Source organism: Gallus gallus, chromosome 11 (assembly GCF_016699485.2).
Source record: "Gallus gallus isolate bGalGal1 chromosome 11, bGalGal1.mat.broiler.GRCg7b, whole genome shotgun sequence".
NCBI lineage: Eukaryota > Metazoa > Chordata > Aves > Galliformes > Phasianidae > Gallus > Gallus gallus.
The window spans coordinates 1,079,171-1,098,780 of NC_052542.1; the positions used below are offsets into that span (position 1 = coordinate 1,079,171).

Here is a 19,610-nt window from a genome sequence, read left to right on the forward strand (position 1 = left end):
TTTGCTGTTCTGTGACATGGGTTTATTGAGGAGGAAGCAGAAGTCGGGCAGCAGCACTGGGGCCACTGCCAGGATCCAGGCACGAGGCCGGGCCAGCAGCTCACCAGGCCACAACGTTCCCTTCCCAGTCCAGGAAGGCCCCGCTGTCCTTCTCGGAGAGGTTGGAGAGCACCTTCAGCATCCCTCCTACGCTCGCGTCCACCGTCAGCGGGGGCTGCAGGGCAGAGGGAGAAACACGGGCGTGTGTGCCCAAGGGCTGCCCAGGCTGTGCCCTGGAGCCTGGCTGCAGGAAGGCAGCGGCTCCGCCGAGGGGGAAGCAGAGCCCTGGGCAGAGGGTGAGAGCTGGGAAGCCGGGCAGTGGGGCTGCCAGAGCCAGGGCTGGCGCTGCGCAGGGGTCCCCGGGCAGGGAGAGCTGCCACGGTGCTGACGGAGCAGGGCCCCTGAGGGGGTCTTGGTGCAGGGCTCGGGGAGACAGCAGCCCCCCATGGGAAACCAGCACAGGCTGTGGATGCACCCAACACAGGGAAGCCCCTACCGTGCATCCGGCCACGTTCCCCATGTCTGTTTGCACCCATCCGGGATGGAGAGCGACGCAGAGGATGCCGTGTTCCCGGTACCCCATGGACTGGCACCTGGTGAGCATGTTCAGGGCAGCCTGTGGGAGACAGCACGGGGATCAGGTGGGAATTGGGGCAATGTTCTGCGAGAGAGGTGTGTGGACTGCTGGAGATAATACTGGATGGCTCATGAAGTCATTGGTGAAGAGGAGAATGTTGATTCAGGCTCAGCATGGTGCATACCTTGCTGCAGCGGTAACAGACAGCTTGTATGGTTTCCCATATATACATTTCTTTGATCGAACCCCCAATGCTGGAAATGTTGACGATGGCCGCCTTGCTGCAGCTCATCCCCGAGCCCGGGCTCCCCTGGGCTGCCTTCTTCAGCAGGGGCAGGAACGCCTGTGGGGAGTGGAAGGAAAGGCATGCACAGAGGAGGCTCATTGGAAGGCACTTTTCCTTCCATAGTGGGTCATATCAGAGCAGCAGAATCAGAGAACAGTTGTTGGCAGATATCTCTGTCGATCATCTGGTGCAACCTCCCCTACCCAAGCAGAGCCACCAAGAGCCCATTGCCCAAGACCACGTCCAGGTGACTTTTGGCATCTCCAAGGAGGACACTGGACAGTATCAGCAATCCGCCTGTGCCAATGCTCAGCCACCCAGCAGTGCTCAAAACAAAGGCAGAGGGCAAATTCTTGTTCCCCTGGCTCAGATCATGATACTCTGCTCCCTGGCATGGGCCCGTACCTCTGCACTCTTATCTTATCTTGTGGCCTCAAGCTGCAAAGTGCCAAATTCTTCATCCTGCCTCCTGGTCCCAACCATGAAAGGGCACTCTGTGCTCAGCCCTTCCAGGACGGATTTGAGCACCTGCCTCTGACAGCAAGAGATCTGAGTGGGACTTGAGGTGTGAAGGACCCAACAGCAGGGGAGGAAGACAGCAGGCAGAGAGTGGAGGAGGGCCCTGTTCAACGGGCCCCTTCCTTCCTCCATTGAAGACCTCAGGGCTGCAGTACAGGGATATTCCTGGAGCTGTGGGTGAGTGCATTACCTGGCCCAGCAGGAGAGGCGCAATGGTGTTGGTCGTGTACACCTCAGCCATATCCTTCAGTGTTTCGTTGTCAATTGTGTTTTCCCTCACAATTCCAGCGTTGTTGATGAGGAGGTTCAGCCCCGAGCCCTTGAGGCGCTCCCCGACGCTGGCTGCGGCCGCCTTGATGCTGGCGGGATCGGTGACTTCTGCAGAGGCGAGGTGGGGAGGTGAGTGCCCGCTGCCCTCGGTGTGTGCCAGCAGGCACAGTGCTGGGACAGAGCCCTGCACCAGGGATGGGGGAGGATGCAGCGCTGGCACAGCAGGGAGCCCGGCTGAGGGACCTTCACCCTTTGGGGTGCGGCTGCGTCACGTACCGAGCGGGACGATGACCAGGTTGGGGTGCTTGGAGGCCAATTTCTGCAGCTCCTGTAGAAGACAGCTGATGTGAGCCTCGTGTCACCCTCTGGTCTGCACAGCCGACGCCAGCCCTTTGCCTGCAGCCCTGGGGCACCCGGTGCCAGGCAGAAGGAGGAGCTCCCAGCCTGACCCCAAGGAGCCCCGGGCACCCCATGCAAAGCCGGTCCCATGGCCATCCCACCTTGCCTGTCCTGTGCCTGAGGTGCGGGGCTGCAGCTCCCTGCTGGAGACCTTCACACATCCCCTCTCCTGCACCAGCCCTGCTGTCCCCCACCTCAGCTCCGTCCCAGCCCAGCCTCACCTGTGCTCGCTGTCCCTTGGGGTCCCGGCAGGTTGCAAAGACCCACTCAGGTGGGTTTGGCAATGCCAGCAGGTGCTGGACAAAGCCCAGGCCGATCCCTCGGTTGGCCCCAGTCACCAGAACGGAGCGGACACGCAGCTCTCCCATATTGCTTCTTCTTCCTCTGCTCCAGCTCACATTGTTTGCTCCGTGCCCGAATGTTTCTTATATCATGCTGAACTTCCACCCCACCCACACCGGGCTTGTGCAAACCTGTGGTTCTCTGTATAATCTCTGCAGTTCTTTGAAATGACATGGACACTGCTCCTGGCTGGGAGCCAGCCTCACTGGTGGCAAAAATGACGTTGCTTTTTTAATTCAAACTCTGCTGGTAAGGTGTGTGGATGCTGAGTGTGTATCTGGTCAAACGGCACCTGGTCCCGACCCTTTTTCCTGTCGCACACAGGATATGGAGAAAACGAGGCAGCCATAAAGAAAGTGCAGAAACACAAACCTAAAATGTGCCCTTAAAATGTGTAGGCTCACATGCGTTCATGTGAACCCAACCTGGTTAATGGCACAGATGGTTGAAGGCGTGTGAGAGGGCGAGAGAAGTCAGTCCATCAGGTGTGTTTCATGGAGCACCTTGCTAACTGGAAAGTGAGGCGAATGGGGAAGCCAGGAACCCAAATCTGCCACGGCACAGAATGGAGAAAGCAATCAAAGAGACCGTGACGTGAGACATGCCTCCCTGTGGCACTGCTGGGTGGGCCAGTGAGAAAGCAGAGCTGCCATTTTCAGCAGGCTCAATAGGAGTCAATAGGAGGGTGTGTGGTGCAAGGACCCTCGTGGTGCTCAGGAGGTGTGGCAAGGAAGCTACAGGACGTTGCAGGAGACCTTACATCTCTTAGAAAGACCTTGAGAGCAGAGGAGGCAGAAAACCAACATGACTGGGCAAGGACCTGCTGATCAGACTGAGGGAAAAGAAGGACATGCATGTAGCATGGAAACGGGGACGTGTCACCTGAGGAAAATACAGGGATGCTGTCCGGACCTGCAGTGGTGAGCACTCAGAATACAAGTGAGGGCCATGCCACTGTTTTCTTCAGGGCAAAGCCCCATCACCCACCTCCAGAGCCTTTCTGCCCGAAAAAACGTTCCTCATTGGCCCACATGCACCCAGCAGCGTGTAGGGCTTTTTGGTGGTGATGGGCAGCCTGACACAGGAGACCTCGGATGCCACCCCCGACTGGGAAGCGAAAGGAGTGCCGTGGTGATGCCAGCTGAGCCACCCCTTATTACCCCTGACTACCAATGGACGCGAGCAGCAGCATCTTCCCATTCTCTGCTCCATCTGTGGCTGTGCAGTGCCCGGTACTCCAACTCTGTCTCAATCTGTGCCCAATCTATGTGGTGTCCCGTGGGGAACAGTTCCTGGAGAGATTCTGCACAGCCAATTCGCCCTTGATGTTCCCAGCCCCGGTAATTCCACCTCGTCAGAGATGGGCGGTGGCCCCAATCATTTTCCCTCCTGCAGTGGACATTTCCAGAATAGACAGCTTTGCTGTTCTGTGACATGGGTTTATTGAGGGGGAAGCAGAAGTCGGGCAGAAGCACTGGGGCCACTGCCAGGATCCAGGCACGAGGCCGGGCCAGCAGCTCACCAGGCCACAGCGTTCCCTTCCCAGTCCAGGAAGGCCCCGCTGTCCTTCTCGGAGAGGTTGGAGAGCACCTTCAGCATCCCTCCTACGCTCGCGTCCACCGTCAGCGGGGGCTGCAGGGCAGAGGGAGAAACACGGGCGTGTGTGCCCAAGGGCTGCCCAGGCTGTGCCCTGGAGCCTGGCTGCAGGAAGGCAGCGGCTCCGCCGAGGGGGAAGCAGAGCCCTGGGCAGAGGGTGAGAGCTGGGAAGCCGGGCGGTGGGGCTGCCAGAGCCAGGGCTGGCGCTGCGCAGGGGTCCCCGGGCAGGGAGAGCTGCCACGGTGCTGACGGAACAGGGCCCCTGAGGGGGTCTTGGTGCAGGGCTCCGGGAGACAGCAGCCCCCCATGGGAAACCAGCACAGGCTGTGGATGCACCCAACACAGGGAAGCCCCTACCATGGCTCCTCCTTCGCATCCCAAGTCTGTTTGCACCCATCCGGGATGGAGAGCTACAGAGAAGATGCCGTGTTCCCGGTACCCCATGGACTGGCACCTGGTGAGCATGTTCAGAGCAGCCTGTGGGAGACAGCACGGGGATCAGGTGGGAATTGGGGCAATGTGCTGAGGGAGAGGTGTGTGGACTGCTGGAGATGATACTGGATGGCTCATGAAGTCATTGGTGAAGAGGAGAATGTTGATTCACGCTCAGCACAGTACTTACCTTGCTGCAGCGGTAACAGGCTGCTTGTATGCCTTCCCATAAATAGACTTCTTTGATCGAACCCCCATTACTGGAAATGTTGACGATGGCCGCCTTGCTGCAGCTCATCCCCGAGCCCGGGCTCTCCTGGGCTGCCTTCTTCAGCAGGGGCAGGAACGCCTGTGGGGAGTGGAAGGAGAGGCATGCACAGAGGAGGCTCGTTGGAAGGCACGTTTCCTTCCATAGTGGGTCATATCAGAGCAGCAGAATCAGAGAACAGTTGTTGGCAGATATCTCTGTCGATCATCTGGTGCAACCTCCCCTACCCAAACAGAGCCACCAAGAGCCCATTGCCCAAGTCTACGTCCAGGTGACTTTTGGGCATCTCCAAGGAAGGACAATGTCTACATCCAGCCACAGTAAGGACTCAGCCACCCACCGGTGCTCAAAACAAAGGCAGGGGGCAAATTCTTTTTCCCCTGGCTCAGATCATGATACTCTGCTCCCTGGCATGGGCTCGTACCTCTGCACTCTTATCATTTCAGAGTCAGAGGCCTCAGACTCCAAAGTGCCAAATTGTTCAGTCTACTGACATGTCTCATTCATGAAAGGGCACTCTGTGCTCAGCCCTTCCAGGACTGATTTGAGCACCTGCCTCTGACAGCAAGAGACCTTGAAGTGTGAAGGACCCAACAGCAGGGGAGGAAGACAGCAAGCAGAGAGTGGAGAAGGGCCCTGTTCAACGGGCCCCTTCCTTCCTCCACTGAAGACCTCAGGGCTGCGGTAGAGGGACGTTCCTGGAGCTGTGGTTGAGCGCATTACCTGGCCCAGGAGGAGAGGCGCAATGGTGTTGGTGGTGTACACCTCAGACATATCCTTCAGTGTTTCATTCTCAAGCCGGTTTGCCCTCACAATTCCAGCGTTGTTGATGAGGAGGTTCAGCCCCGAGCCCTTGAGGCGCTCCCCGACGCTGGCTGCGGCCGCCTTGATGCTGGCGGGATCGGTGACTTCTGCAGAGGCGAGGTGGGGAGGTGAGTGCCCGCTGCCCTCGGTGTGTGCCAGCAGGCACAGTGCTGGGACAGAGCCCTGCACCAGGGATGGGGGAGGATGCAGCGCTGGCACAGCAGGGAGCCCGGCTGAGGGACCTTCACCCTTTGGGGTGCGGCTGCGTCACGTACCGAGCGGGACGATGACCAGGTTGGGGTGCTTGGAGGCCAATTTCTGCAGCTCCTGTAGAAGACAGCTGATGTGAGGCATATGCCGTGTCCCGATCAGCATGGCAGACACCAGCAATTTGCCTCCAACCCTGGGACACATGGTGTCTGACAGTAGTAGCAGCTCTCAGCCTGTCCCTCAAGAGCTCCTGTATCCCACATAGACATCCTTCCACAGATGTCCCACTCCAGTTCTCCTATGTTCAGGGCTAGGACCTTCAGCCCTCTTTTGGAAACCTTCACACATCCCGTCCCCCTCACCAGCCCTGCTGTCCCCCACCTCAGCTCTGTCCCAGCCCAGCCTCACCTGTGCTCGCTGTCCCTTGGGGTCCCGGCAGCCTGCAAAGACCCACTCAGGTGGGTTTGGCAATGCCAGCAGGTGCTGGACAAAGCCCAGGCCGATCCCTCGGTTGGCCCCAGTCACCAGTGCAGAGCGGACACGCAGCTCTCCCATATTGCTTCTCCTGCCTCTGCTCCAGCTTGTGTTGTTTGCTCAGTGCCCGAATGTTTCTTATAGCATGCTGAACTTCCACCACGCCTACACTGGGCTTGTGCAAAGCCTTGGCTATGGGTACAATCCCTCCTGCACTGAATTGTCCAGGACATAGCACCTGGCTGGGAGCCAGCCTTTCTAAAGGGCAAAAGTGACTTTGCTTTTTTAATTACAAACTGGTTGTCTGGTGATGCCTGACCCCCTAAATCGAGAGCCAGCAGCAGCCCTGGCCTGCAGAAGCTGTGCTGGCTGAGGAGGGTGGAAGCAGAAAGTGGGGAGGACACATGATGCCCCATGGGTCTGCTGGACTTCCACTGAGCTTCTCCACTAGCACCACAAGTCAGATGGGCATTGCACATCATACCCATGTGTAAAGCAGTCTGGGTGATCTCATTTCCCCATTTCCCTTTCCTAGTCAGACTGTGCCTCAGGTGGCCACAAGTTGGTGTTCTCTGCTCTCCTTTCTTCCATGCAAATGTCCTATCACTGATGTTTGCCTTGGCAGGCTCGTGCTTTGGAGCACTGAGTCCAAAGCCACTGGCACAGGCTGATGGGTAGATGAGCAGTGCTGAAGCCATGGACAGTGCATACCTGTTGGCTTCTCCCATTGTGTTGTCTTGGCAGGAGAGTCAACCGGAGCATCTTCACCCCAGCCACGCTGTCTGAACTGCTCCAAAGCCCTGCTGTGCCCAGGAGTACATCCCAGTCACCCCTCTGCATGTCAGGCCGGTCTTAAGATCACTGAGGTGCCACCAGAGCTGGTAGTCCTGCCTGACTCACTCTTTTCCCACCTACCATGTACCAGTGTCCACATTTGGGCAGCTGACTTGAGGCATGATGGCCCAGCTGCAGGAGGGGTTGTGTCTTCTTCTCCTCGCCTGCTGTCACCAGGCTCCCCCCATGCCCTGCCTTGTGCTGTCACAGTACTTCTTAATTCAGAACAGGACGGATCAGTGGGTTTTGTCAAATCAACGTGCTCCTCATCTAGATGTGGATCCCACTGCTGATAAATGCCTCACTGGTGGTGATCAGTTAGTAGCCAGAACTGTTAGAAATAATTTTAAATAAAACTTTCTAAAGCTTACGCTCTCGTGGTGTTGAAACACCATTTCCATGCACACGTCTGTGAGAGAGATGAATTTTGCACACCCTACCACTGCATCTCAGCAGGAGACAAAGCCCAGCTCAGATGTCAGAACTGCACACAAATCAGCCTCCTGTCTGGCACAAGAATGGCACTCAATGTTTGCCATCAGGCAGAAGTGTTTCCACTTCTGGACCCGGGGGCACATCTTCCCTGCTAACTTATTTGTTAGGTTCTGCTGCTGCTGCTCTTCATAAGACTTTGCATACAGGCACAATATCAGCGTGTTAAGCACTCACGTTTCAGTCCCTTAGGAGGACGCTGTGACCAAGACGGCACATTTACCCTCTCCTTTCTACTGTCTGTCCCTTTCATTTCATGACAATGCCCTTCTTGCAGCCCGACACCACTTTCTGTTGTGATCTGTTCCTGCTGTGCCTGTCAGCTAAGGCCATACTCTCAGCTTCTTGGTGCAGTGTTGCTCTGTGCTCATCGCCACTTGGGACCTCTGAGTCTCCCAGCTGTCTGTCCCCATATGAGCTCTGGCTGAGGCTGATCTCTCACTGAGTGCTGTTTGTTCTCTCTGCCTCAGCACAGCTCCCGAACTGCGGGACTGCCTTTCTGCACCCAGATAATTCTTTTCCATGGCCTTTTCTCTCTTCTCGCTGTCCTTTCGTGGCCACAGACCACCACAGGCAGATCCATGCCGTTGGCAGAAGAATGCACCGCCCTTTCACCGAGTAGTCTTCCGTGGTTTTCCTTTTCTGCTTCATCACCTGCAGTGTGATAGAAAAGCCCAGGGTGCCTCAGAACCAGATAAAACCAAAACCAGCTCCTTCATCTCTCCTGTTTCTGCTGTGTCATGTTGGTCATGAACCTTTCCATTGTTTGAGAGCTGTAATGGCATACTGTTGACTTTGCACTGGGGCCTCATGCTGGATTATTGACCATAAAGTCCTAAACAAGCATTCCTATAGCAGGGCTCATAGTCCAGCCTGGCATGAACACACCCAGAGGAGAAGAGTCAGCCTTGCTGGGGTGGCAGCGGAGCCGTGTCACAAGTGCTGCTGTCCCCAAGGCTCGGCCGTGGAAGGGTGAGACATTCTTGCAGGCTCTGAACTTGAAGATGAACAAAGCAGTATTTTTCCTTGTGCTGAAAGGCCCACTGGTGTATCCTGTCCCATTGGCCCTCTGACAGCCATACTTCACACACAGGTGCTTTCTATCTTAGCGCGCTGTAAGGAGTTGGGCCATGACTGCACCTTCCAAGCCCTGAGTGGCCGAAAGCTCAGTGTTCACACTTATCTGGATATTTGCACAAAGGGCAATTACAGAGTCACTACAGAAATCTTGGGAAATATCCTTTTGTTTGTCAGGCTGAGGAACAGGGGCATGTCACAAGTATCACTGTCACATTATGTTTACCGTGTAAGCAATGGTAAAGGCGCTGCCTTTCACCAAGGCTATTGGCTTAAAATGCCCGTCTCTGTCCAACTCCAGCTTACCTGTGCCTGGGGCCCGGATGGGGATGAGACTGATGTGCTTCATGCCTCTTCTGCTTCAGTCCTTCTTAGAAAGACCAGTTGTTCGGAGGGTACCCAGACCCCTGAGTTGTAAGGTGGTGACAGGGAGTGAGACGCGGCCCCTGGACTCCAATGGGAAACTGACTGCTCTCTGCTTTGTGTCCCTGACCACTTGGGTCCGGATGAGGAGGCTGTGTTGGACAGATCCTGGCACTTCCAGCCCCAGGGGGGCCACATCCTTGGAGGCAGGCTCTGATCCCACTACCCTTCACTCCCTGAAAGGACATTCCAGAAGTGACATTTGTCTCTTGTGGGGAAACCTTACAGTAGCTGTGTCCGGGAGCAGTGGGTGCTGATGCATACCAATGAGGAGTGGGAGACCCCTGGGAAGGGACTGCGCTCCACAGGCACAAAGCATGGATCAGAGCCTGTGGTGGTCAGAGATGGAGCCAAGAGCATTGCTGTGCTCAGATATGAGTTTATTGAGGAGGAAGCAGAGGTCGGGCAGCAGCACTGGGGCCACTGCCAGGATCCAGGCACGAGGCCGGGCCAGCAGCTCACCAGGCCACAACGTTCCCTTCCCAGTCCAGGAAGGCCCCGCTGTCCTTCTCGGAGAGGTTGGAGAGCACCTTCAGCATCCCTCCTACGCTCGCGTCCACCGTCAGCGGGGGCTGCAGGGCAGAGGGAGAAACACGGGCGTGTGTGCCCAAGGGCTGCCCAGGCTGTGCCCTGGAGCCTGGCTGCAGGAAGGCAGCGGCTCCGCCGAGGGGGAAGCAGAGCCCTGGGCAGAGGGTGAGAGCTGGGAAGCCGGGCGGTGGGGCTGCCAGAGCCAGGGCTGGCGCTGCGCAGGGGTCCCCGGGCAGGGAGAGCTGCCATGGTGCTGACGGAGCAGGGCCCCTGAGGGGGTCTTGGTGCAGGGCTCCGGGAGACAGCAGCCCCCCCCCATGGGAAACCAGCACAGGCTGTGGATGCACCCAACACAGGGAAGCCCCTACCTTGTCTCCAACTGCTTTTCCCATGTCTGTTTGCACCCATCCGGGATGGAGAGCGACGCAGAGGATGCCGTGTTCCCGGTACCCCATGGACTGGCACCTGGTGAGCATGTTCTGAGCAGCCTGTGGGAGACAGCACGGGGATCAGGTGGGGATCAAGGGAATGTTCTGTGAAGGACGAGGTGAGTGTCAGGAGCTCAGTTACAGTAGAGAGAGATGCAGAGACTGTCAGAGATGACACCAGGGGGCTCATGCAGTCATTTGCAGAGTAACGAATGTTAGAATGTTGGGCTAATGTCCAGCATGTCACAAACCTTGCTGCAGCGATAAGAAATACATTGTGCAGATTCCCATAAAAAGACTTCTTTGATTGAACCAGCAGTGCTGGACATGTTGACGATGGCTGCCTTGCTGCAGCTCATCCGCGAGCCCGGGCTCTCCTGGGCTGCCTTCTTCAGCAGGGGCAGGAACGCCTGTGGGGAGGGGAAGGAGAGGCATGCACAGAGGAGGCTCATTGGAAGGGCACGTTTCCTTCTGCAGGAGCTCACATCAGGACCACAGAATCAGAGGACAGTTGTGGTTGATAGATATCTCTGTCGATCATTTGGCGCAACCTCCCCTACCCAAGCAGAGCCACCAAGAGCCCATTGCCCAAGACCACATCCAGGTGACTCTGGAGGATTTCCAAGGAGGGACACCCAACGACCGCCGTGGTCAGTCCCTGCCAGCACTCAGCCACCCATCAGTGAGCCCTGTCCCACCATCTCCTTCCCTCCTCCGCTGAAGGCATCAAGGCCACAGGACAGGGACGTTCCTGGAGCTGTGGGTGAGGGCATTACCTGGCTGAGCAGCAGGGGTGCGATGGTGTTGGTGGTGTACACGTGGAGCATGTCCTTCAGTGTCTCAGTTTCAAGTGTGTTCGCATTCAGAACACCAGCATTGTTGATGAGGAGGTTCAGCCCCGAGCCCTTGAGGCGCTCCCCGACGCTGGCTGCGGCCGCCTTGATGCTGGCGGGATCGGTGACTTCTGCAGAGGCGAGGTGGGGAGGTGAGTGCCCGCTGCCCTCGGTGTGTGCCAGCAGGCACAGTGCTGGGACAGAGCCCTGCACCAGGGATGGGGGAGGATGCAGCGCTGGCACAGCAGGGAGCCCGGCTGAGGGACCCTCACCCTTTGGGGTGCGGCTGCGTCACGTACCGAGCGGGACGATGACCAGGTTGGGGTGCTTGGAGGCCAATTTCTGCAGCTCCTGTAGAAGACAGCTGATGTGAGCCTCGTGTCACGCTCTGGTCTGCACAGCCGACGCCAGCCCTTTGCCTGCAGCCCTGGGGCACCCGGTGCCAGGCAGAAGGAGGAGCTCCCAGCCTGACCCCAAGGAGCCCCGGGCACCCCATGCAAAGCCGGTCCCATGGCCATCCCACCTTGCCTGTCCTGTGCCTGAGGTGCGGGGCTGCAGCTCCCTGCTGGAGACCTTCACACATCCCGTCCCCCTCAGCAGCCCTGCTGTCCCCCACCTCAGCTCCGTCCCAGCCCAGCCTCACCTGTGCTCGCTGTCCCTTGGGGTCCCGGCAGGTTGCAAAGACCCACTCAGGTGGGTTTGGCAATGCCAGCAGGTGCTGGACAAGACCCAGGCCGATGCCCCTGTTGGCCCCAGTCACCAGAACGGAGCGGACACGCAGCTCTCCCATATTGCTTCTCCTGCCTCTGCTCCAGCTCGTGTTGTTTGTTCGGTTCCGACATGCTTCTTATAGCATGCTGGGCAGACAGCCCCCCCCCCCAAGGCTTGCACAAACCCTTGTCTCTGTTTACCATCTCCCAAATTCTTTGAACTCTCTGGGACACAGCTCTTGGCTGAGAGCTAACATTGCAAAGGGCACAAATCAGCTCGATTTTTGAAGTCAAATTCTCCTTTAAGTTGTGTGGAAGGTGAGCGTGTGCTCCTTCAGGGCTTTCTGGTCAAGGCCATTTTCCAGTGCCAAATAATTATGAAGAAAGTGAAGTAGCCAGAAAGAATGTGCAGCGACACAGACTGGACCTAAAAAGAAGGGACATGTTCGTGTGAACCCAACTGGGTCTTATACTCCTGAGTGCGGGTGTGTGTGAGTGAGATAGCTTTTTCCATCAAGTGTACCTTATAGGGCAGCTCGAAAATGGGAAATTGAGGCCAAATAGAGAAGCCAGGGACCCAAATATGTCAAGACACAGATTGGAGAAATCAGCCACGGAGACAGTGAGATGAGATGGATCTCCCTATGGCACTTTCTGCAGACTATTTAGCAGGGTCTGTTGTGATAGGATGAGGGGAAATGGTTTCAAACAAAAAGAGGGGAGATTAAGACTGGGCAGTGCAGCACTGGCATGGACTGCCCAAAGTGGTGATGGATGCCCCATCCCTGCAGACTGCTAAGGTCAGGCTGGACGGGCTCCGAGTGCCTGATGGAGCTGTGGATGTGCCCGATTGTTGCAGGAGAGTTGGATAGGATGACATTTAAGTGTTCCTTCCAAGTAAAACATTTCTAGGGCTCTGTTCTATTTCCACTGACCTCTGTTCGATTTTCTCATTTCTCTGGTTAAATCTCTTATCTACTCTCTCTGCATATTTATACTCTGGTGTGCCTATGTGTGATGCAACTCTGTGGACTCACAGCTGCAACAGAGACGGCTGTGCTCACAGACAGAGTAAGCAGCTCTGCTGTTCTCAAATATGGGTTTACTGAGGGGGAAGCAGAGGTCGGGCAGCAGCACTGGGGCCACTGCCAGGATCCAGGCACGAGGCCGGGCCAGCAGCTCACCAGGCCACAACGTTCCCTTCCCAGTCCAGGAAGGCCCCGCTGTCCTTCTCGGAGAGGTTGGAGAGCACCTTCAGCATCCCTCCTACGCTCGCGTCCACCGTCAGCGGGGGCTGCAGGGCAGAGGGAGAAACACGGGCGTGTGTGCCCAAGGGCTGCCCAGGCTGTGCCCTGGAGCCTGGCTGCAGGAAGGCAGCGGCTCCGCCGAGGGGGAAGCAGAGCCCTGGGCAGAGGGTGAGAGCTGGGAAGCCGGGCGGTGGGGCTGCCAGAGCCAGGGCTGGCGCTGCGCAGGGGTCCCCGGGCAGGGAGAGCTGCCACGGTGCTGACGGAGCAGGGCCCCTGAGGGGGTCTTGGTGCAGGGCTCCGGGAGACAGCAGCCCCCCATGGGAAACCAGCACAGGCTGTGGATGCACCCAACACAGGGAAGCCCCTACCGTGCATCCGGCCACGTTCCCCATGTCTGTTTGCACCCATCCGGGATGGAGAGCGACGCAGAGGATGCCGTGTTCCCGGTACCCCATGGACTGGCACCTGGTGAGCATGTTCTGAGCAGCCTGTGGGAGACAGCACGGGGATCAGGTGGGGATCGAAGCAACGCTCTGCTCCAGCTCACTTTTGCTTGGTGCCCAAATGCTTCCTGTAGCACAGTGAGCTTTCTGCTCAGCCCCACAGGGCTTGCACAAACCATTGTCTCTGTTTGCAGTCTCTCGAATTCTCTGAACTGCCTGGGACACAGTTCTTGGTTTAGAACCACCTTTTCTAAAAAAAATCAGTTTACTGTTTTTACAGCAAACTGGCTGTCTGGTGACGCCTGACCCCCTAAATCGAGAGCCAGCAGCAGCCCTGACCTGCAGAAGCTGTGCTGGCTGAGGAGGGTGGAAGCAGAAAGTGGGGAGGACACATGATGCCCCATGGGTCTGCTGGACTTCCACTGAGCTTCTCCACCAGCACCACAAGCCAGATGGGCATTGCACATCATACCCATGCGTAAAGCAGTCTGGGTGAGCGCACATTTACCCTCTCCTTTCTGCTGTCTGTCCCTTTCATTTCATGACAATGCCCTCCTTGCGGCCCCACACCACTTTCTGCAGCAGCACGCTGTGATCTGTTCCTGCTGTGCCTGTCAGCTAAGGCCATACTCTCAGCTTCTTGGTGCAGTGTTGCTCTGTGCTCATCGCCACTTGGGACCTCTGAGTCTCCCAGCTGTCTGTCCCCATATGAGCTCTGGCTGAGGCTGATCTCTCATTGAGTGCTGTTTGTTCTCTCTGCCTCAGCACAGCTCCCGAACTGCGGGACTGCCTTTCTGCACCCAGATAATTCTTTTCCATGGCCTTTTCTCTCTTCTCGCTGTCTTTTCGTGGCCACAGACCAGCACTCCACTAGCTGATATATGTCATTTGTAGAAGACAAGGACCCTCCTTGCTGGGCTGGCTATGGAGTTTTGCCACAAGCGCTGCCTCCCCCGGTCTCACATGGGCAGTTTCTGCCTTATCCTGCTGTAAGGAGTCAGGACCTGATTTCCCTTTCCACGCTATTAGTGGCTGAAAGCTCGGTTCTGTTCACACCCAGCCAGCTGTTTGCACAAAGGGCAATTACAAAGGCTCTATACCAATCTTGGGAAATATGGTGTTTGTTGTTAGGCTGAGAAACAGGGGCATGGCACAGTTATCTTTACCGTGTTTAATCCACCGTGTAAGCAGCAGTAAAAGTGCTGCCTTTTATCCAGATTCATGGATTTACAACGTGTTCAAGGCTAAACAGGCTCCTGTCTTCACCTATTAATCACTTACTAAAGAATGAAACGACAGCAATGAATGAACAGCTAATCAAGGGGTGGCTCGGGGCTTGCCACTGCCTGAATGGTGAAGCTGGGCAAGTCTTATCAGCTCTCTGTGACTCATTTTGTTTCTTGGCTGCAGAGTAGTACTGGCACCACATTTGATGGGTTTGTGCAGGGATCCAGAGGGAGACTACGAACGTGTTCCTTTTTGAACCTCATAGTGGATTTTCTGGTTCAGAGCAGAGTTCCTGAGCCAAGAGCTTCTTGTAAGCAAAGCATTTCTGAAGGTCTCAAACTGTCTCATTGGAAAAAGCAGACGTGGAGGTTTCGATGGAGCCAGGATGGATGCTGATGGGAGCTGACCACGAGGCCAAGCAGGGCCCAAAATGCAGAAAGCACTTTCACTCCCTTGCACTCAAGCAGGGCTCAGGAAATGGAGGTGGAGCAGCGTCAGGTAACTCTTCTGGCTCCTATGGGGAGGAGCACAGAGGAGCCAGTCTTCTTTCAGTGCTGCTTTTAGTATGGCAAAGGGGCGCAACCAGCTTCTGATGGGATGAAGCTTGAGTAGATGGATGGGAGAAGAGAAGCGCTTGGGCTCCTGGAATCCAGCATGGAAGATGTGGTTGTGTACGCAAGGCAGACCTTAGGACACAGAATCACAGGACATCCTGAGTTGGAAGGAAGTCGTGTTTAATTAGCTGACCACACTGGAACACTCTGTGGTAGATCTGCAAGGCTCCTCCATGCAGGTAGGCCCATGGGAAGACACAAGGTAAAATACTTGCTTGGAGATTCGGAGGTCTGGGGCAAGGGGAAAGGCAGCCCTGCTGTCTTTAGTGAATAAAATCCCAAGGAGATGTGCTTTCACATCAGTAAAGTAGCAGTATAACATAATGACGGTGCAGATTTGTAGCTGCTATGCCACGCTCACTGCCTTTTCAAACCAGGAAAGGTCTGTGGGCTCTAAAGCTTCTGATACAGCTCTCATTGCTTTATTTGCAGCAATCATCTCTTTGATTGCTTTGCAAGTCTTCCCACACCTTGAGTATGCCAGGTGTTGTAATCATACCTGCTATCACCACGTGCACACTCACAACACTGACCTCATAGAAGGTAAAGGTTACAGATAAAAGCACAGCATTTGAAAACATACTCATATTTCTACATTCAAGTACTCTGAAGTTTGGCTGTAGAACAATGCTTTACCAGGCTGCAGGATGCTACTGAGGCTTTCTCTTCTCTTCTCTTCTCTTCTCTTCTCTTCTCTTCTCTTCTCTTCTCTTCTCTTCTCTTCTCTTCTCTTCTCTTCTCTTCTCTTCTCTTCTCTTCTCTTCTCTTCTCTTCTCTTCTCTTCTCTTCTCTTCTCTTCTCTTCTCTTCTCTTCTCTTCTCTTCTCTTCTCTTCTCTTCTCTTCTCTTCTCTTCTCTTCTCTCCTCTCCTCTCCTCTCCTCTCCTCTCCTCTCCTCTCCTCTCCTCTCCTCTCCTCTCCTCTCCTCTCCTCTCCTCTCCTCTCCTCTCCTCTCCTCTCCTCTCCTCTCCTCTCCTCTCCTCTCCTCTCCTCTCCTCTCCTCTCCTCTCCTCTCCTCTCCTCTCCTCTCCTCTCCTCTCCTCTCCTCTCCTCTCCTCTCCTCTCCTCTCCTCTCCTCATTTTCTTTCTTTCCTTCCCACTTCTTTCCTTTCTTTCCCACTTTCTTCCTTCTTCATTTCTTTCTTCCTTCTTTCCTCTTTTGCCTTTCTCCCTTTTCTTCCTTTATTCTTCCTCTCCTCCCTTTTCTCCTTTTTCCTTTCCCCGTTGCCTTTCTCTTTGCAGTGCTCACAACACTTAGCTAACGGAATTCCTGACAGTCACTCATGCCCTGTTTCCAAGCCCCGTAAGGAGCAAGCAGCACACAGAGCATTCAACAAGAGCTGCTTGGGGTGATGCTTTATCTCAGGGCTCTTTTTACTACTCATGATCGATTTTCTGTCCTGCTTACTTGTGCCAGCGGTGTTTTAGTTCAGTGTTTGTGTAAAAAAGGAACAAAAAAACAGCACCACAACGACACCCCCCTCCCTCCCCCCGTGCACACAGGGCCGAAGCGCTGCGCTGGGCCCCAGAGGGAGGTGCCAGGCCGGCGGGGGACATGGCGGCTGTGCGGGCCCGCTGCGTGCTGCTCACCGGCTCCAACCGCGGCATCGGGCTGGAGTTGGTCAGGCAGCTGCTTGGGGGGCCTCAGCCCCCCACCCACGTCTTTGCGACGTGCCGGGACCCCGAGGGGCCGCGGGGGAAGGTCAGCGTGCGGGTGGGGGCTGCGGAGGGTGGGCTGCGGGCCTGCGGCTGCGGGGCGGCGGAGGTGAGGGCGGCAGGAAGGCCGCAGGGCCTCGGTGATGGGGGCGTGGGGCCGCTGAGCTGTGCTGAGGGCAAGTGGTGTCTGAATACAGCCCGCGTACCGCCCTGGTTTGGGTGGAACGTGGAGCAGACACGTGTTGTTTTGGGGAGGAACCATGTTAATGCTGTCACTGCTCAGACGTTGGGGTGAGAGGAGGCTGGAGGGGAGCCGGGCAGCAGGGGGGGAAACGCACCCTGGCCATCACAAGCTGCTGAGAAGGATTTGGCAGCACTCCCCGTGCCCAGGGTAACGTAGGGGCGCACAGCTGATGGTGACGGCTGGGGTCAGTGCCTCCCCCAGGCCACGGTGGTGGGATGTGGTGGTGGTAATGGCCTTCCCTTGCACCAGAAGAGGCTCAGGTTGGGTACTGGGAACAGTTTCTTCCCCTGTAGCATCCTCTGTGGGCGTCTCTGTGAGAGGTTGCAATGAATTCGGGCACACGGAGTGTGATCTTGTTGCCTACGACCCATTGGAGTTAAGGAAAGCTCAGAGCAGAAGGCTTCATTTCAGTTGGGCAGGTGAGATGTGGCACCCAGAGCATCCAGGACTCGTAACTGTGCTGTCTGCATCCGGATAAGTCCTCCCCAGACTTCAGAGTGGATGACCACGGGCGCCCTGGCATTGCTCTTGGCATCACAGCCACCTCCTGCTGATCGTTTCTGTGCTTCTTTTCACAGGAGCTGAGAGATCTGGCATCCAAACACCCAAACCTGGTGCTGGTGAAGCTGGGTAGGTGTGCCCTGGCTGTTGGCTGATACCTTTGTGCCACCAACCACGCTGGCCCCATTTCTCCTCCCATCCCTGGCCGCAGGCTCTGCCTTTGGCTCCACATCCCAACATTTGCCTTCAAGTGCTGCTGCCACCCAAGGCCCAATTCCTCCATCCCTGCCTCATCCCACACCTCTCCCACAGCCGCAGCATCCCACTCCCCGTGGCCACAGGATGGGGATCTTCTGGAGACCAACCACGGGCTGTCTCTCTGGGATCTGTCCTCCCCCCAGGAACGTCGCAGCGGCGCTTTGCCACCATGGGGTTGTCTGCAGGGCACCCCGTGCACCGCGGAGATTTTGGGTGCCAGGCTGCTCTGGGCTGGTTGCACAGCACCCTCTGGTGCCCACAAGGGGAAGAGACAGCACAGGTTGGGATGCCGGGCTGCTCTGGGGAGCTTAACCCACGCCTCCCCCCCAAGCCCCTCGGGTGGACCCCAGCCCCAGAGATTACGAGGGTGTTCAGCGTTCAGGATCAAATCTAAGCACCCTTCTGCCCCGGGGGCAATGGGACCGAAGCCCGTTCTGTGCCACTTGCAGATGTTGCCAATCCCTCAGCGATTGTCAGTGCTGCAAAGATTGTGGAGGGGAAGCTGAACGGCGCCGGGCTGAACCTGCTGATAAACAACGCCGGCATCTTTACCCCCGTGTCACTGGAGACGGTGGACTCTGAAGAGATGATACGGGCATACAAGACCAACGCGGTGGGACCGCTGCTGATGGCCCAGGTAACTCTGCCTTCTGTTCCTTGTGGCCTCAGCCGTGTGCCTCTCTGGTCACCGTGAAGGCCCCATAAGGCTTTCTGAAGGGGAGGATGGTGCTAGCTGGTGCTCACAGCCTCTCTCTCGGCTTCCTGCCCCTGCTGGACAGCAGCAGGTAGACCAGCGTGGGGCATGGGCACCCACCAGGCTGCTTGTCCCCAGGCGTTCCTGCCCCTCTTGAAGAAGGCTGCCCAGGACAGCAGGGAAGAAGGACTGAGTTGCAACAAGGCAGCCATCATCAACATCTCCACCCTCTTGGGGTCCATCGAGAGAACTCCTGAGTCCTATTTCAAGCCGGTCATCTCCTACCGCTGCAGCAAGGTAGGGAGGTGGGGGCTCGGGAGCTGGCTGGGAGTCAGAGCTGGCCCTTGCCAGGCCTGGTCTTAGGGCAGCACCTGAGCTTATGGGATGGAGGAATGTAAATGTGTTGGTCACCATCCAAGTTCTCTGGGCACCTCCGTGCGCAGTCCATGCCCACCTAGGGGATATTTGTGTTGTTCACCATCTCCTGGCATTGTTTTTTCTCCTCACCTTGAGGCAGACGTGGGGTTGGAGGTTGGTGCGTGGCACATTCTAATGCTTCCTTCCTCCCCCAGGCTGCCCTCAACATGCTCACCAGGTGCCAGGCTCTAACCTACGGCAAGGCTGGGATCCTCTGCGTGGCACTTCACCCCGGCTGGGTGAAAACTGACATGGGCACCCAGGAGGTGGGTGCAGGCTGAGCTTCTGCAGGTCACGGGCCTCTCTGCATGGTGCACATGGGATGGGTGCTGGTGAGTCTCAGCCCTGCTCCTCACTGATGCCATTTGCAGGCCGACCTGACAGTGGACACGAGTGTGCAGGGGCTGCTGTCGGTGCTGCCCATCCTCTCTGAGAAGCACAGCGGGATGTTGCTCAATTGGAAAGGCAAAACAATTCCATGGTGAGCCCATTTGAGGGACCACACAGTGCCAGGGGTACCCTGAGTCCCCAGGATGCTCATCACGGTGTGGCATGCAAGTAACCTACCCAGGACTCTGCCACTGACTGTGCAGGGCAGGCCATGATCCCTGCATCTGAATGGCTAATAAACACGATGGTCAGTTAATGCTTTTCCCAGCTGCAGTGCTCTCACAGAGACCGTTCCTGCCCTGGCCCAAAGCTGCTCTCTGTACAAAATAACCTGCCATTAGAGCAGTCTGTCTGAGGAGAAGGCTCATCGCACTGGGTGT

The 19,610-nt window shown here is 56.6% G+C and overlaps 4 protein-coding genes across 11 annotated transcripts; 1 reads left to right on the forward strand and 3 right to left on the reverse strand.

The window, feature by feature from the left end:
* Positions 1–6,330, reverse strand: LOC415662 (C-factor-like). Of its 5 annotated transcripts, none has more exons than NM_001318843.2 (6): positions 6,151–6,330; positions 5,808–5,859; positions 5,452–5,639; positions 4,651–4,809; positions 4,386–4,505; positions 1–214 (listed from the first exon to the last, which is right to left on the reverse strand). In NM_001318843.2, exons 1-6 carry the CDS (start codon positions 6,295–6,297, stop codon positions 101–103), a joined length of 780 nt encoding a protein of 259 aa, NP_001305772.2. In that variant the 5' UTR covers positions 6,298–6,330; the 3' UTR covers positions 1–100. The 5 variants fall into 5 exon arrangements, with proteins under 5 accessions (NP_001305772.2, XP_040562973.1, XP_046755363.1 ...); XM_040707039.2 differs by lacking the exons at positions 4,386–4,505; positions 4,651–4,809; positions 5,452–5,639; positions 5,808–5,859; positions 6,151–6,330 and adding exons at positions 536–655; positions 801–959; positions 1,612–1,799; positions 1,968–2,019; positions 2,312–2,491; XM_040707040.2 differs by lacking the exon at positions 1–214 and adding an exon at positions 3,851–4,064.
* On the forward strand, positions 5,804–19,486 carry LOC415664 (uncharacterized oxidoreductase-like). Of its 4 annotated transcripts, none has more exons than XM_046899408.1 (6): positions 5,804–15,251; positions 17,549–17,600; positions 18,179–18,366; positions 18,562–18,720; positions 18,996–19,106; positions 19,212–19,486. In XM_046899408.1, the coding sequence occupies exons 1-6, from the start codon at positions 15,246–15,248 to the stop codon at positions 19,323–19,325; spliced, it is 630 nt and encodes a 209-aa protein (XP_046755364.1). In that variant the 5' UTR covers positions 5,804–15,245; the 3' UTR covers positions 19,326–19,486.
* On the reverse strand, positions 9,414–11,649 carry LOC101747680 (C-factor-like). The gene is made up of 6 exons (NM_001318838.2): positions 11,475–11,649; positions 11,131–11,182; positions 10,775–10,962; positions 10,250–10,408; positions 9,939–10,058; positions 9,414–9,614 (listed from the first exon to the last, which is right to left on the reverse strand). The coding sequence occupies exons 1-6, from the start codon at positions 11,619–11,621 to the stop codon at positions 9,501–9,503; spliced, it is 780 nt and encodes a 259-aa protein (NP_001305767.2). The 5' UTR covers positions 11,622–11,649; the 3' UTR covers positions 9,414–9,500.
* Positions 12,722–13,297, reverse strand: LOC112533303 (C-factor-like; the record flags this gene model as incomplete). Its single annotated transcript, XM_025154383.3, has 2 exons — positions 12,722–12,835; positions 13,157–13,297. Coding segments are annotated over 2 exons (255 nt in total), but the record flags the coding sequence as incomplete, so codon positions are not given.
* Positions 19,487–19,610: the final 124 nt, after the last annotated feature.

Excerpts from the sequence above, each read along its gene's own strand:
- LOC415662 (NM_001318843.2), bottom strand. The coding sequence starts at position 6,297 with ATGGGAGAGCTGCGTGTCCGCTCTGCACTGGTGACTGGGGCCAACCGA. Across the intron at positions 5,860-6,150 it reads CCAAGGGACAGCGAGCACAG|GAGCTGCAGAAATTGGCCTC; the intron begins GTGAGGCTGGGC and ends TGTCTTCTACAG. Across the intron at positions 215-4,385 it reads GATGCGAAGGAGGAGCCATG|CCCCCGCTGACGGTGGACGC; the intron begins GTAGGGGCTTCC and ends TCTGCCCTGCAG.
- LOC101747680 (NM_001318838.2), bottom strand. The coding sequence starts at position 11,621 with ATGGGAGAGCTGCGTGTCCGCTCCGTTCTGGTGACTGGGGCCAACAGG. Across the intron at positions 10,059-10,249 it reads TTTCTTATCGCTGCAGCAAG|GCTGCTCAGAACATGCTCAC; the intron begins GTTTGTGACATG and ends TGTCTCCCACAG. Across the intron at positions 9,615-9,938 it reads GAAAAGCAGTTGGAGACAAG|CCCCCGCTGACGGTGGACGC; the intron begins GTAGGGGCTTCC and ends TCTGCCCTGCAG.
- LOC415664 (NM_001277118.2), top strand. The coding sequence starts at position 16,626 with ATGGCGGCTGTGCGGGCCCGCTGCGTGCTGCTCACCGGCTCCAACCGC. Across the intron at positions 17,601-18,178 it reads CCTGGTGCTGGTGAAGCTGG|ATGTTGCCAATCCCTCAGCG; the intron begins GTAGGTGTGCCC and ends TGCCACTTGCAG. Across the intron at positions 18,721-18,995 it reads TCTCCTACCGCTGCAGCAAG|GCTGCCCTCAACATGCTCAC; the intron begins GTAGGGAGGTGG and ends TTCCTCCCCCAG.